The 16602-nt window shown below is 36.7% G+C and overlaps 1 protein-coding gene across 1 annotated transcript in view; it reads left to right on the top strand.

The window, feature by feature from the left end:
- LOC137983912 (leucine-rich repeat and calponin homology domain-containing protein 1-like) overlaps nucleotides 1-16602 on the top strand; it is a 29999-nt gene that overhangs the window by 2430 nt on the left and 10967 nt on the right. Inside the window, exons 3-10 of the mRNA XM_068831071.1 lie at nucleotides 847-973; nucleotides 1398-1503; nucleotides 2123-2259; nucleotides 3587-3652; nucleotides 3937-3992; nucleotides 5297-5384; nucleotides 6040-6261; nucleotides 15601-15776. Of these exons, the coding sequence (XP_068687172.1) occupies nucleotides 847-973; nucleotides 1398-1503; nucleotides 2123-2259; nucleotides 3587-3652; nucleotides 3937-3992; nucleotides 5297-5384; nucleotides 6040-6261; nucleotides 15601-15776 (978 nt within the window). The remainder of the gene's footprint in view (nucleotides 1-846; nucleotides 974-1397; nucleotides 1504-2122; nucleotides 2260-3586; nucleotides 3653-3936; nucleotides 3993-5296; nucleotides 5385-6039; nucleotides 6262-15600; nucleotides 15777-16602) is intronic.

The following is a 16602-nucleotide window of genomic DNA, read 5'->3' as shown; positions in this document are numbered from 1 at the left end:
ACATAATGTAACTAACCAAGAAGTTGCCAATGCTTTCTCCTCGTTGTTAACTGAGTTAAGTTGCATTTAACTGCATTAAATGAAGCTTAGATTTTGACTGTTATTATAAGGAGAGAATCAGGGATTTTTGTAATGTTGTTTTTTACCTAAAAGGGGGACTCTGCCTCTACTGTATTTGTTGAGAAGGGTGATTTTGAAATTAGAACAAGAATGGGAAATACTTTATAAGGTTTTTTCCTCAACGTCAGGGTAAAGTTAAAGTCTGCATATGAGCCAAGTGGCCCATCAGAGCCGGAGGTTATCCCGGTTTCCATGGCATGAAGCGACTAGGAGTATTTCTACTCCCCCCCCTGGATGGGATGCTAGTCCATCCCAGGGTTACCCCCAGCATTTCTTCCAAGTCCACATAAGCTAACTTTCTTACTTGTATGGACCCACTAATTGAATTAAGTAAATGATGATGGCTAAGGCAACGTGAACGTCAGTTCAGAATTCATACAACTTTTCACACCTTTTTCACAGTAAATTATTCCATCTTGTTAATGGTGTACAATATTGGTAAAATATCCTGCAACTGAGTTGGTACAAGCAATCTTGAGGCAAAGATAGAAAATGCAAGATCACTTTTGTATGCTCATGTTAGTGTCAAAACCTTAAATTTGTTTTTTTCATGTTGTTTAGAATGTTGCGGCAAAGAAATGTACTAAAAGATGCACTGCACATGCAGCAAAATTATTTTCCTTTTTTTTTTTAATGATATCATTGCTCTCTTGTGTTGGCATTGCCCTAGCTGTCGTCGTTTTTTTTAACACCCACTATGTTTTCCCTTATTTTGTTATTATGCAGACGAAACCAAATCAGCAGCTTTCCCACAGAGCTATGTTCGCTTCCTTTACAAGTACTGAACCTCAGCAACAATAAACTTTGCTCACTACCTGTTGAAATTGGTCTTTTGACGTTATTACAAGATTTAGTAAGTGCCTCAAGATTGAGTAGCATTTTAGTCTTTTAGTAATTTAGTAGCTTTTTAATGCAGAATCCACATCAGTCTTGGGCCGCCAGAACACGACCCTGTGTAATCAAAAATAGAATTTATTGACGTCAAGAATCAAGTATTTGAAAATATTAGATAACTGACCTCATATACATGTATGTGATATTATTTAGCTGTTAGCTCAGCTATTATATTAGGTTGATTAACTATTATTATTTCTTCAGCCTTATTATGCATTATTGAGGATGGTGTTTTCTACCTCAGCTTGGCCTTTGGCCTTGTAGAATAATGTCCTCAACTCCTCGATCTTTTTGATTCTTCATATCATTCCAAGCATCCTCTCATGATAATTAGTTTTAGTTGAAGGATGTGTATTGTATTTTTTTGCTTTTTCTCTTTTTAGGATTTGAGTTCAAATGAATTAAGCTACCTACCCAACAGTATGGGAGAGATGATATCTTTGAAGGACTTAAACCTTCGTAGAAATCGTTTAGAGGTTTTACCAGATGGTAAGAAGATCACATCTTTTTGGCTTTTTCTTGAAAACTGGTAATTAGTATTAAAAAACCTGCATGACCGGCTTGACCAGAATAGTTGAGTTAGTAATACATGTATCATTTTTTTATTATTAGCATGAGTTGACACCTCTTAACAGGACCTTGGATTAATTTTAACATGTCAGAGGAAATAAGGAAAGGAAAGGAACTTCATTTAAGTGTCTCGTCGTTCTAGCGCTGGAGCACTAATTGGGGACACTGTAAACTTGAAATTAACAATTAACACAAATCAAGTCAAATGTTGGTTTTTGAGGAGAGGGGAAACCGGAGTACCCGGAGAAAACCTCTCGGTGCAGAGTAAAGAACCAACAAACTCAACCCACATATGATGCCGGATGCATGCCGGATTAATTCTTGAAAGTGTTTGAAATGTCCTGGAGATGTGATAAGATGAGGATGATGACGATGAAGATGATGCGTAAAATTTGAATAAATAATTTCCACGTCCATAATTTGCTGGTCCATGGCAACTTCCTAATCTAAGATGTGGGGAACACTGAGTTTGCTTGTGTTCTAGTTACAGTAGGATGTTTCATTAAATTAGTGTAATTTGTACATCTTTTTTTTGCAGAACTCAGTAAGTTAAAATTGGTTAGGTTAGATTTTTCATTTAACAAAGTGTCAGTGATCCCACCTGCATATCGCCTCATCACCAGCTTGTCTGTTCTGGAGCTAGCCCATAATCCGTTGACGTCACCACCTGCTCAGGTATGTAATTCCTAGACAATGATAAAATTATGATCAATATTATTACAGTTCTGGTCAGAGACAAGCTCCTATGTTTACGCATTTTAAACATGTAAAGCAAGTTTCCAAATGCACCTGTATCTGTCTGGAGCTATTTAGTATATATGAAATAGCACTTTTGTCACTTAAACAGTGGCTCAAACTATGCCCAGTAAAGATGGTAACGTTTGAGAAATGTGAAGAAGGAAGGTGTCACATTTTGGTCATTTATTTTCTAATGCACCTGTGTACACCTATGGAAATTATTCCTTGTCATTTGACTTGACCAATACTCAAGATTGCCCTCTGTATTAGTATGAGGAACCCAGAGAGCTTAGACATGTTTTGCTGAGGTGGATAAACTTCTTAAGGTATACTGTAGCTTAACTGGAAACCAACATGCCCAAAGCTTTAATTACTTTTGTACCCCATAATGCGCTATTGATCACTAAGGCATAATAGCATGGTCATGTTTACAGTACTTTACTGTGTCTTGGCTCTGTGAGTTGTATTTACTACATACATGTAAATGCCATTATTATTGCCTGATCCGGTGTATTCGATCAAAAAAATTTTAAGGGACATGTGGCCTGCTAACCAAGGAAATATTATTTTCATCATCGACTCGTATATATTATTATTATTATTATTATTATTAATGATAAGAACATCCTTATGCCGAAGTGTCGAAAAAAAGTTCTGCGTGGGTTGAAAGAGCATTGAACTGATTTAGTGAACAAAAGAAGGGACGTTTAATAATTTATTATTACTGTATGTTAGGGTTAAGATGAAAGTTTATGTCAGACATCCAGGTGTATCTTAAATATTATAATCAAGTGAAAATACAATACTAGTAGTATTTACGTAACTGAGATGTGACACAGCCTGAAAAGAATGTATTAAAGGTGTAACAAGCAGTCTTTTTTCGGGTTGATATTTCTTTGCATGATGTATAATTATGTAGTGCTTTTATCGTCCAAGAATTTTTTAAAACAGTTTTGTAATGAAATGACATTCCCTTGTAAAAAGTTATTATTTTGTCTGTATAAGAGTAGTTATTACCTAAGTTCTCCCTTGAAAATCAATCCACCAGTTTCCTAAAGAGGTCGCTTGAAGGCTGGATTATGTGCTCTGTTGACTTACACAGTACAACAATAATAATAATAATAACTTTATTAACGTGTCAATCGTTCTAGTTTTTACAAGTAAAAACTAATTGGGGACACCTACTTAAAACTAATTAGACTAAGCTAATAATAATAGTAATAAAACCTTTCGTAATAAAACCTTTCTTAATAATGCATTGCAGGTCTGCACAAAAGGGAAATTGCATATCTTCAAGTATCTTAGTGCAAGTGCACATGAACAGGAAAAGGTAAATGCATGAAGCAATTCAATCAAGCATATTTGTTTGTCCATTTATCAAGAATTTGTTTACTTAAGTGTTCAAGTGTTGCATTGATGCAAAACACCAGTTATATCGACTTAAAATCTGAAACTTTCTTGCTTCATCTGAATTAGTCTTGTGCACATAAAAACCATTAATTTGTAAAGAACTCAAGACAGACCTATCATCCACACTAAAATACCCACAAATATCCAAAAATAATAATATTTTTGTTGGATGGAATATTCATGTCTATTTTGTTCCCTTTACAGAGAAGAACATTTGATAGAGAAGTCAGAAAGTATCCTCAGTTTGGAAGAACTTCAAGGTCTCATTTTAATACCTCATTTTGTGATACATTTTTATTTCTTTTGAAGAGATTTTACAGTGTGTACACGTATGAAAGCATTATACCTAGTTACCATAATATCTAGTTAGAATGCTGGCTTCCTCTGTCTACCTCTTTCTTGTTTTCAAAGAAAGGAAGTTAGAACATTCTGTCTATGCAGGTATATAATAGGTACTGTACATGTACCGCTGATGTATCCCCATGGATTATATAGAGCAGCCTGTCCACACTTATTCCAGGAATGCAGCTTATTAGAGGCACATACACATGTAACTCTTGATAAATTTAATATAAAAAAGTGCTTCCTTACAAAATCGTAACTCCAAGTACAACAATGCTGCTAGCATTAGTTTTATTGTAACTGTTCATGTCTGCTTGAGGAGTAAAGTTACAAAGGCACTCCATTGCCCATTGCAAATTAAGTACAAGTCAAATTACATGACTTGTAAGCTTATCAAGAATTGACATGCCTCTAATAATTCACAGCTTTCCTGGACAAATATTCAGTTGCCTTCAATATATAAAATCAGGGATGTCACTTTGCACCCACAAAGTGATGGGAATTGGATTACATTTTTATTATCGATCATGGGAAATAATCGGATTGACCCAACCGATCGATCATCAATTATGATCGGAAAATCTATTGATATAAAAACCTGTGTGCAAGTCGCCATGTTTGTTGTGAACAACATGAAAACGAGACAACAAGGCGAGGACCCTGGGAACCAACTTGATCTTCGCAAGCTGTTTATATCTGTTTTGCTTTCATGTACTCTTGTTACTTGTCCGATTGCAGTAAGTAGATCTAAAAATGTATTTTATAGCCAGCTACTAATTTAGAATAATTTCTAAGAGAACCATTGAGGTAACTTTTTCATATGAAAATTTAATGCACTCTATCAAAATGTGAACAAAATACAAAATGCAAAACCTAGCATGGCGCGTGAGTGTTTCGCAATTTTTAGAAATCATTAAAGATGTATGAAACGTAGGATTTTCACATTTGTCTGCGATAATTGATTCTCATAATCCATAATGGATTGTTGTGTTGCTTAAAGATTTTCGATCAATGATCGATTATAATAATTATTGATGATCGGTACACCACCACACCCACATATGCCTGAAAAAATCCATGAGCAAAAACAGAAAGGTTAAAGGAATTCTTAAGGTTTATTATCTAAAATAACAAGGTGGGTTCTCAAGTTTAGTCAAGTTAGCTCTATCTTTGGCCTATTTCTGCTTTTTTGGATTTATACTGTTCTGACTTTGTTTTACAGTGCTGATAATCCCGAAAACCACTTAATGATTGACAGAGTTAGGAGAACACACTCCCTGGAATTGTCCCGGAGTGCTTCACCAAGAGAGGTTTGACCAATGCAAGCATTTTCTCATCCATGATCACTTAACATTAAGTGTGCATACACCTGGCTTTGACCCCCGTGGTGTGCTTATTCAAGGCTTGACAGAAAGCTAAGTCTTGCGTGAGGTTTAGCCTGAAGTAACATTATCCGTTTGAGTTTTCTCATTATCTATTAGGTTGGCTATGATACAAAGGCTTATGATACAATCATGTGTAGGGGGTGCAGGATTGGCACAGTGGTGAGGTCAAGTGCTCACCTCCGACCAATGTGTCCCCCCAGGTTCGAATGTCAAATGTGGGTTGATTTTATTGGTTGTGTACTCTGCCCCGAGAGGTTTTTTCCTGTGTACTCTGGTTTTCCCCTCTCCTAAAAAAACAACAACATTTCAGTAGATTTGATTTGAGTAAATTTGAGTTGATATCCAAGTACAATATCCCCAATGCTAAAGAACTTGACACATCAAAGTTCATTAGCTATTACCCGTAGTATTATATTATAAAAAAAACCAACATTAAATCAAGTCAATGCCAGACAGGGTTGTTCCTTCTAGGCAGCATACAATTTCCCATTGGGATTCTGGTGGTTGCATTATCATTGAAAGGCTTGCCAACCTGCAGATGAGGCCATCTAGTGTGTTAAATCTTTAATTACTTTTTTAGACATCTGAGAAAGAAATTTATCGGCCAAACTCCCTTCGAGAAAGAGAGAGAACAAGACCGCCACTGTCTAATGTGTTTGAAACACAAGAGAAAAGACGGGAAATCCAGAAAGAGATTGAAAGGGCACAGCAGCTCCTAGCCGATGCCCATGAAGTAGGAGAAGTGGAAGGGACACCATCAGGACCAGATGAGGAGTATGATGAAGGAGAGGAGCTTCAAAAGGTAATTGTAAACTTCGTTTATACTGTATTCTTGTGTGAATAGGTCACACTTTTTGTCCAAGTGGAGCGGAGGGGACCTATTCATGGTCGTACTTAAATCTTGATACCGCATTTATTAAAGTGGAAGCCCACTGCAAGGATTTAACAGAATCCTTTGCATAATATTGCAAGTGTTTTGATGCAAGCAGGCATGTAGTTTAGAAATGTTTCATGACTCACAGCTGAAGTGAAACTTGCAAGGACTGAATGCATCATTTTGCTCCATAAAGCTTCTGAGTCAATGAATCTGTCAACCTAGTTGGTGAAACCATTGTTTTTAAAAGAAAACAATATCATTGATACACCCAGGTGTATATATAGGTACCAGTGATCTTCTGCCGGAGGTGGCCCCGCAATGGACCAGCATTGGGATAAGCTCTGGTCACATGAGCCTGCAGTTCTTGTGTGCCCTGCCAACTTATTGTGATGAATGTTGTCATTTAAGACTTAAGACATAGTGTGTTAGTTTATTGAGAGTACCAAACCTTCATGCAACAAGCTTTTCCTGGCCAGGTTGTCTGACCATCTAAGAAACAGTAACTTTTTATACAAAGTGCAGTCAGGAGTTGGGTCTTTCTTCAGGTACCGGAAAGCATTGTGTTTTTGGTCACTTGAGATAAGTCTTTATTTGGATTTGTTTTGTTTTCTGTCTTTTGTTTTATGTTATTTCTGCTCCGGTACCTGCAGAAGCTGCCCATAAGTTGGCGTGTGGCCTGCATTGCCTGTAGATATCATTCCGAGGCCTATACCTTGTGAATATGGTATTTGCCATGTTCTGTCCTGTCTCCAGAGGCTGTTATTCTCTCTGTCAGTGCTGAGAAGAATGACCTCTGGTCTGTTAGAAATGTGTTTTTTTATGAAAAACAAAAATTATATTTTTTGACATATTTATTATAAATTTATTTATTTATTTGATTTCTTCAATGAAATTTAATTTCTGTCAGAAATTAAAGTTACGTAAGTATTGGCAATACTGTACGGAAGACCTCCAAGTCCATGGAGGACCAGAAAGAGGTTGTTTTTGTAGTTGCTGACTGAAAGAATCTGAAACAAAGCCGAAAAGATTATCTTAGCATTGGAATGTTCACCGATTTGCCACTAAGGGAGAATTGCAGAAAACCACCTTGCATCTCATTTGCACCTCATTCAAAAAACACAAAAGAGCACATTGTATCATGCCTAATTCCTTTAACATTGAATTAATTTTCCACAATCCCACACTACACCCCATTTTGTAATATTATTGCTTGATGAGCAAAAACGCAGGAAATTGAGAATCACACATGGTATTCCACTAGAGGGACACACTTTCCTCAAATCGGCTCTGAGCTCTCTTACTGAGCAACTTTAAAAGGTCCACCATAAACATTGGAAGCTTTCGCTGAGCTTCCTGTAGTCTCCACGAATCAAGCCAAGAGGATGACACAGACATGAAACAAGCTTGCCAACTTGATGCAGAAACAGACTCTTCTCTATGAGAGCAAGATTCAGTTTTTCTTTTTTGGGGAATGTTCACTGATTCAATGAGGTCAAATTTAACCATCTGATATTTGCTTTGAGGTGCTTGCAGGGATCTTGTTCAGTCTAATAAAGCCCTGTTGTGTTGTACAAAGACACCTCATGCACCTCACTGGGATTGTCATAGTGATCAAAGATTCAGCCCTCCCCTCGTAAATGTTTAAGTATGGTAACCCCCTTTTGAACTTTTCAAGGGGCAAACAGATCTTGGAGGATCGTAAGGACTATCATGTTTTGTACTTTTGACTCTGACGAAAGGGCTAAATGCTTTTCATTCTCAAGACAGTGGTCAAATTCACTTTAATCAACTCAGTTGATGCTACCAAACTGTCATGTCTCCTGCATCATTGACCCAGCATCACAGTTAGAATCTCTGCTCTGTAGCAGTGACGTTTCTGTGTCTGGTCAGGACTGATTAATTAGTGATGTTGAGGGCTTCTGTGATACCAAGAAACTTTGCCACAGCAGGAGCAAGAATGCAGTGGTGAGAAGGCATGTTTTCTACCAGAACTGACTGGTCCTGGATTTGACTGTGCATTAATATTCTACATCATACATGGGTTGAGATTGATGTCCCTTTTCACTGCTGTGAGAGCTTTTAATATCAGGCAGCCTAAGTGCGCGTCACTAGAGAGCGTGTAATAATTAATTACTAGTGGGAAGATGACCTTTGAGTGCAAGCGGTGTTGTGTTACAGGCGGCCGTTGAGAATTAAAACGTGTTATAAGATTGTATGGGAAATAAAATACCGTCGATTATAAAGCCTAAAAAACGCTCAATTTAACGTTCATGCAATAAAATGAATAAAAATGACTCACCTCTGGTGTATTCTTGTGCCTTTTGGAGCTTATTTTACCATTTCGGGAATTCCGTGCTTTCACTGTTCTAAGACGAAGTCAAGGCTGCACACTAAGATTTCGACTGTAGTCAGCTCAGAGGTGGTTTGCGCCTCGAAAATCCGTCCCAGCTGCGATTTTCTCACGCAAAGCTAAAGCCCCATCATTTGCGAACCTCGGTGAATGTTTCGTCGTTAAAAATCCCTACGCACTTGGCTGGATATGAGCATTTTCTGCTTCAGATTTCACAATAGCTGATGACTTTAACAGCTGCTGATTACCGAGGAGGACACGGAGCTTGGGTCCGAGGTCAACTTAACTCCACCCGATGAGGTACAGTCACATCATGTACAACACTTACCCCATCCCCACGGCGGCTTCTTGTAACCATGGAGCTGTTTGAGAAGCCGCCTTGGGGATGGGGTAAGTGTTGTTCATGAAATGACTGTACCTCATCGGGTGGAGTTAATTTGACCTCGGTCCCAAGCTCCGTATAGGCATTTTTTTTTTCACTTAAAACTTACTGCTAACTCTTGAACCAGTAAATATAACATAAAACTGACCAATCAAAGTTGGGTTATTGCTTCATTGTAGTTTTACTTTAACTTTTTGCAAACAAATGCTCTTGTGGAATGTCACCGAGGGTGAATTCACTTACCAGTAGTTATTTTTTCTCTGATAATGTGACATAACAGTTATTGTTAGTTGGATAATTGACTATTATTATTCCACGAGCACTTGTTGGATATGAGATGATAAATAGCAGTGCCGAGTTGGCTGTAATCACCTCATATCCAACAAGTGTACATGTAAGTGGTGGCTAGTGGTGGATATTTACTGACCAAAGCAGCAAGGTAAATATCCACCACTAGTTACTGACACTGAGGTGAATAGTTGTTTTAGTATGTACTAAAAGTGTGAGATATCATTATAACACAAAAGAATTTAACCCATTGACAGTTAACAGTTAATTGTCACACATGCTTCTGGTTGCAGTAAATTAAACACTGAAGTGTGATGCTTTCGGTGCTCTCAAAAGATTTTTTCCTTTCTTAAATCTAAACATTTGACTATAATAACTCAAAATTGGCAAATCTTGAAAACTAACTAAACAAAACAAAGGCATGAGATTCTGTGTGGCCATTAACCATGCAATTACTTTTTGGAATTAAGTTTGGACGCCTAAATGGTTTATTCCATGAATTAAGACTCTGACCTTTTGGCTCACACAGTAACGTTTGCCTTTCGTTTTGTTTCAGATTAGTCCTCGACTTCGTCTGCAAGTTTCACTACAGACAATTGTCTTCAGTAAAAGCTCTTGGCCTTTTGTCGCTGTTTTATTATATGCTTTCCTGAACCCTGGCTCAGTTTTGCTGTCTGTTCTTGTCGGCTTGTCTATTATTACCATAATGAGGATTTTCTGAAAAAAAAATCAAAAGGACTTTCTCAAAAACCTTTGTTTGGGCCATTTTGAAGTTCACATTCTTTTTTGGAGCAATGTCATTATGTTGAGATTGTTAACCTCCTACTTTTGACTTAATAATAAGATGTAGTATGTGTAGCATGGAAACTTCAGTGGCCTTTAACAACTCTTTCGAACATTTAAAACTGTTTTCAATCTTGAATGTGCAAATAATTCTTGAGATGGTAATTTGGTAGCTCTACTTTTCACTTGACTGAAAACTAACTTTTATAAGAAAGAGTTCATACTTGGACTTGCTTCTAGAAAGGAGCTGTAGTTTGTGTAGGCTGCTCATGGTTGTACTTGTGTTGCTAGTGAGGAAAAGGCTTAATGTTGCTCAATCTAAGGAACACACAAAAAAAAAATGAGGAGACAAATGGTTAAAAATGCTTCGCTTCTGCATGTTTATGTTGGGTGCATTTACAAGAACTTAAACTACTTTAACTGATTCTCAATGGACAAAGTTTTCACTTTAAGCACAGATTGAGAAGAGGCAAGGCTTGCCTTAGGGGATGCAGCCTGGCTCAGTGTGGAAGGCATCAGACATTAATAGCGAGATCCTAAGTGCTCCTGCTAGGACCACTAGCTAAGGTTATTTTGGGTGATCCCTGTTCAACTCCTCGGCAGCCAAACTCTAGCTTGTGGTCAGAGCAGGGTGTGAAATTTAAAAGTTTTTGAAATCTATAGTGACATAACGTGTGATAGGCATATCTCTGTCAGTGCAATGAATTCTTTCCTTAAAATCAGATAGTGTGATTGCCTTAGTCAAAATATGACATCTGTTTCAGTTGCACTTACACATAAGTTTTGAAATCATTTTCTTATTCTCTTTATGATGAGTGAATCTCTCTAATTTCCTGCACTTTTAATTAAGGTGAGATTTTTAAAGTTCTACAGTATCTTTGAAATTAGGTAAATATTCCCATTCATCCCTGAAGAGACGGCCATTGGCGACTAAAATTGTATGGCTTTAGACAGTAAAATCTGAATCTCACACTCGGGATTAAAATATTGTTAAGCCACATAAACTTGTTTATTTAATTTAAATTTGATACGTTGGAAATGAATTGACAACTTACAGGAAAATATTTCTAATAGCTTAATTTTTTAAGAATAAATTATAAACTTTGCACTTTGCACAGAAAATATTATTTAGAAGTTAACTTATTAATTGAAGGACAAGTTCAAGTAAATTAAAGAAAACAACTTAAAACAGAAAGTGTTGGTATTTATTTATTTATTTATTTATTTATTGGATAATGTTTATCAGATTGACAAGAAGACTGCAAACTGACATCTCGTTTATCCACTGTTCTTTGCATGTGACTGAGTTTTCTGAAAAGTAAGAAAGAATAGACTAAACAATAATGTATTGTTAGATGAGGTTTTTGTGATATCCAGATCAGTCAAGATTGTGCCAAGTGGAATCGGCTTAGGTGGATTCCACTTGATGGCATCTTGAGTATTCGCCATTTTTTTTCAGTGAGATTTTAAGTTTTACAAATAGCTGACATGTAGTCGCTGCCCTTTAATAGAATTAAGGCAGCAGTCATTATTCATGAATGTTGCATGGCACATTGATGAAACATTTGAAAAATAGGTTTGTTTTCAGGACGTAATAGTGCCATTTACATGACCTTTTTTATTAAATCTTTTTCCCCATAATTTGGCTTTTTCTAGTATAGTGTGGCAAAATCTTGAGCACAAAATGAATCCTTTTTTGCTCCGCATCTTACAAAAATTCCTATAGTTCTTGACAGCTTGAACTTTTCATTAATTTTACATGATTTTGAGGGAGTTGTCAAATCTCCCGTGTCTTTATCAAGGGTTTCCTCTCCTACAAAAAGATAAATATTACGTTTAACAGGTTTTAAAGAAATCTCTTGTAATCAGAACAGACTTATTTTTAAATCTCTTAGTTATTTTCACTTTTGATCTGCCTGGCACTTCCATGTGATGTGTGAAAACAAGTGACTCTAAAATTAATTTCTTTTGTTCAAATACATACAGTGTATGCTTTCTTCAAATTTGATCGTAGTTATTATTTGCTCCTGCAGTTATGTCTTGTTTTGTAGGAGTGGAGACCCCTTTAATGTCAACTATGTTATTCATGTACTTTTGTTATTTATTAATATAAATCAAAGTATAATGTTTCATATGATCAAATTATGGTATAAAAAATGGAAACATCTTGTAAGTTAACTCTAATATATTAGTCACTTTACAACTTTGTCAGTCTTTTTCTCAAATTATGTTATTGTAATGTAAAGAATAGCCCACTTTTGTTATATTAAAATTCAGTGCTAAACAAAAGGCATCATCTCCAGGCTCTGGGGAATTAATGTAAGGATTTGTAGGAGTTTATTCCCCATGCAGAGCCTCGAGATGATGCCTTTTGTTTAAGACTGAATTTTAATATATTGAAAGTGGGCTATTTCTATTGCTGTATTTTGTTATTGTAACAAAAAGAATTTGTCCTTTCAACTTTGGGAAATATGATAAAGATCTTTGTATAAAATGACTATTTTTGTTGATTTTTTGAATGATGGTAATACAAAATACATTTTTTAGCTTGAGAGGTGAAGGTGTTGCCTATTTCCTTTGTTGACTGCTGATGAACACTAAATTACTGAAGATTGGTGGCCTTGTGTCTTCTCTGCCATCTTGCCTCAGGTCTCTGGGCAAGATGGGACTTGGCAGCGTGTTTCCCTGTCTTGTCTGTTGCCTCTAAGCTCTAAAGTCAACCTTTCTTGGTGTACCAGTCTTGATCAAACCCACAGATATTCATGTCGTCTTCAGCATAATCCTTCTGGCAGTTCCTAGGTTTTCCTCTGGACCTTCTCGCTTTGTTACCTTTGTTCCATTTGTCTCAGCTGTCGTACAATTTGTGTTTGTGATGTGCATCAACCATTTGATGCTAAGTATATGTCAGAGGGACCATTGGTGGAGCTTTTCCAGCATGTGCAGATGTTTTGCTATTGTTGGCCGTGTCTCGCTGCCATAATTTATGAGAATGCTGGAAGAACATTGGTTGGTGTACAGCAAGTTTGGTGCTGATGGTTAGGCCTTTGTGATCCTAGTACCTGTCTACTAGTGAGCAAGAGGTGTACGCAGCTCTACTGATCCTCTTGTTCATAAATTAAATTTTTGGTTTAGTTAGCTTCTCTATGCACTTTAGTCAATTACCTGAATAATTACTTCATATGATTTTTATCCACTGCTTGAATAGTGGTCGGAATCATTTTCGAATTTTCGTTTGCGGCAGGTTTAAAGTACAGGTCAATCGTTACAAAACTTTTACTATTATGTTCAACTTAGGTTTCCTTAGGTCTAAAAACGATATTTAGGCCTAAGGTTAGCCAATTTCAATGTTAAATTGGGTTGCTTTACTATACATGTAGGTAAAACAATGACTTGTAACAAGTGACCTGTGGAGTGTGACCTGTGTTTTAATTAACCCATTGACTCCCAGGGGTTCCCCATTGACGAGTAAAATCGTCTGGCCTTAGACAGAGTAAAATACTAAGTCTGGCCGGTTTCGGCTGGTTTGGACGTCAAAGGGTTAAACCTGCTGTTCCATTTGTACTGGAGGCTTAATCCGTGGTATGTTTGCTATGGATCTCAGGTGAAATTCCTTCATTGATTTTAGTAAAAGAAACCAAATGGGAGTATAGTTTGTACTCTGTTCAGAAGTTGCTGAGTTGACAGTTTTGTTCATATTCTTTTCACTCAGCTTTTATGCATATGGCCAAGAGTCGTCTTGTTTATTTTAGGTTTTGTGCACTATTTCGCAACTAGCAACCAGATTAATTATAATTCTTGATTATCATTAGCTACAAAAGCTTTTAATTTTATAATTTATTTTTCTTGAAAGAACTTGAATTTCAGTTGCCATGATTGCACAGCAGTGTGAACTGATTTGAAATTACTTGGTCAAATCACGAGCCAAACTTGGGCTATTTTGACTCTGAGGTAGCCTCCTTGCAGCCGGCTGCGAACGGCTGCAATTTGGAGGCTAGACTCCGAGGTGACTATCGTTTTCATTAGGCCCCAAAAATAAGGGCAGTATCACAAGAAGAATTTGGCTTACTCAAGCCATGTTTATTGACTGGAAACAAAGCAATTGTATTGCTTCCATTATGATAAATAAATAAATAACTAGACACTTCTTCACACAGCTCTTTGTGAACTTGGGCTTTCCTGATGTCTTGTGTCATCAAATTAAAAACAAAGAAAAAGAAATACAGTAGAGATGTTGGCTAGATCATTATTTAAGTTAGATTGATGGCAATGCTTCTCGTTATGTTCACTTGTTTATGTTCCTTGTAAATTGATCTCTCATAAAGTTCACAGACTAACCCTTTCGGAAGACGTTCCCACATCTTTTAGTGTGGGTGTATGGTGAACAGTGTACCTTGGTTTGTGGTTTGAGCATAAATTAGACACCACAGTTGGGCTTTCTTTCAACAATACCACTTTCATTTAATGCCATGTTTGTACGTTGGCTATAAAAGATGAATCAGCCATTTCACAACCATGTATAATTATGCTTTGGTTAATTTTGTGCATGTGCTTTGCAAGCATGAGTTCGATATGTGACTAAACGCAAAAAAAAAAAAGACAAAGCTGAAATTTTTATTTTTGTGCAATTTACCCTGTTATTTGTTTATTGCGTCTTGAATAACTTAATCCGGAACTTTAAGACAAACGTGGAGAGAATTGATACAATTTAGTAAAGTGATATGCATGACTTCAAATTTGATTTGCAGGACTGATTATATTCATTGTTTCAGTGTTGTTGACCCTTCTCCAACCCCCATCCCTCCAACCCCCAACCCCCCTCCCCCCCCCACCCCCCTTCCCCCGAAGTGGCCCTCATTGACAAATAAAATCGTCTTGTTTTAAACAGTAAAATCTTTAAGTGTAATTTTGGAGGGAAAGTACAGATTAAATTTCATTTCTTTGGTAAACTATGAACTTTCTTGGTTGAGGAAAGTGACCTTTTTTTCAAGGTGGTGTTTGAAGCTGAAAGCCTTCGAGACTTTGTTATGAAGAATCAACAACAGCATTAGAAAAATGTGACTAAAATGATACAGATTGTATTCTCTGTTAAACCAGTCATTTTCAAAGGCTCTCTGTGATACTGTCAATGGTCTTGCCAACAGGGACATTAGCGAACAGTTCCCTGTGGACGAACCTATAAAATGATGCAGCACAAACAATGGTGACCATTATTTTACCGTATGTGTTGGTAGTTAGTGGTCACAGAGATATTTGAATTGGGCATTATCACATGCATATCCATTGCTTCGATCTTTGTCAAACACCACAACCAAAATCAATCACTGTAAATTTTGTAACAAGCAAGTTGTCTGGGTTGAAACTGACTTTCATTAATCAAATAAATGTTATTATCATTTTACCAAATCGAAATTTAGCTTTATAGAATGACTGAACCTGTTGTTCGTATTTTCTGTTGACACAGGAATTTTTACAAATCGAAGCAGAGCAACGGAGAAAGAAGGAAGAAGAGGAAAGACAAGTGGAGGAACGAAGAAATGCTGCTAGAAAACTACAATATCAACACGATGAATTACAACAGCAAAGAAAAGCAGAAGTTAGACGAAAAACAGAAACCACAAATGGAAGTCCAGAACAAAGGTGAAAAAGCCACTTCATTTAATTGGTGATGCACTAACAATCACTAACGATAGTATTTTTTGGCAGTGTAAGGCAAGAAGATGCCAACTTTACCAACTTTTGATTGGGTGAATATTGACTAGAAATTCACAATATAATTTATTAATCTGTTACTATTGTGTGAAAATCTCTTCTGAATATACTTAACTCATTCACCCCTGAAGCAGCCCACATACATTGAGGAGTAAAAAATGTCTGACATTAGACAGAGTAAAACTCTGGAGTGGGGGGAGGGGACTCCAATATAAAAAGGGGAGGGATGCTCATCGTCTCGCCTAGTTTGGTCTCACTTACATGTATGGTCTTCTGGGCAAAACGCAATCATATATGGCCATGAAGGTCTCCTTTAGGGTTGCGTGCAAAGAAATATAAAAGTGTATATTTACAATTTCATATTTTTTCATGTATGTGAAAGTCAATGATAATGTCTTTGCCATCATTGAAAGTCACTGTATTTTCTATTATCCATGTTTTAATATGGTCTCTTTTAGGGGTCAAAAAAAGCCTGGGCCTTGCCCAGATTAGTCTCCTTTAGTGGTTTAATTTTCGTATGGTATTCCCACCTCGGAGTGAAACATTAAGTCTCATTCTCCGAGGTGAAAGGGTTAACACAGAGATTTGAAATGAAGACTACTGCAAATTAGCTCCTCCATCACTCACTCACTGTTATTTAGTGAATATACTCTTACATTTTTTTTTGGCTGAAACTTGCTTTCAGATGAGATTTGGAACTCTTGAAAGCCTTCATTTCTGAAAGTGAAACTAATGAACAATTCTTTATTACAAC

Source organism: Montipora foliosa, chromosome 13 (assembly GCF_036669935.1).
Source record: "Montipora foliosa isolate CH-2021 chromosome 13, ASM3666993v2, whole genome shotgun sequence".
Classification (NCBI taxonomy): domain Eukaryota; kingdom Metazoa; phylum Cnidaria; class Anthozoa; order Scleractinia; family Acroporidae; genus Montipora; species Montipora foliosa.
Note: the sequence above shows the minus strand (reverse complement) of the source record. Positions and strands in the feature narration are given on the sequence as shown.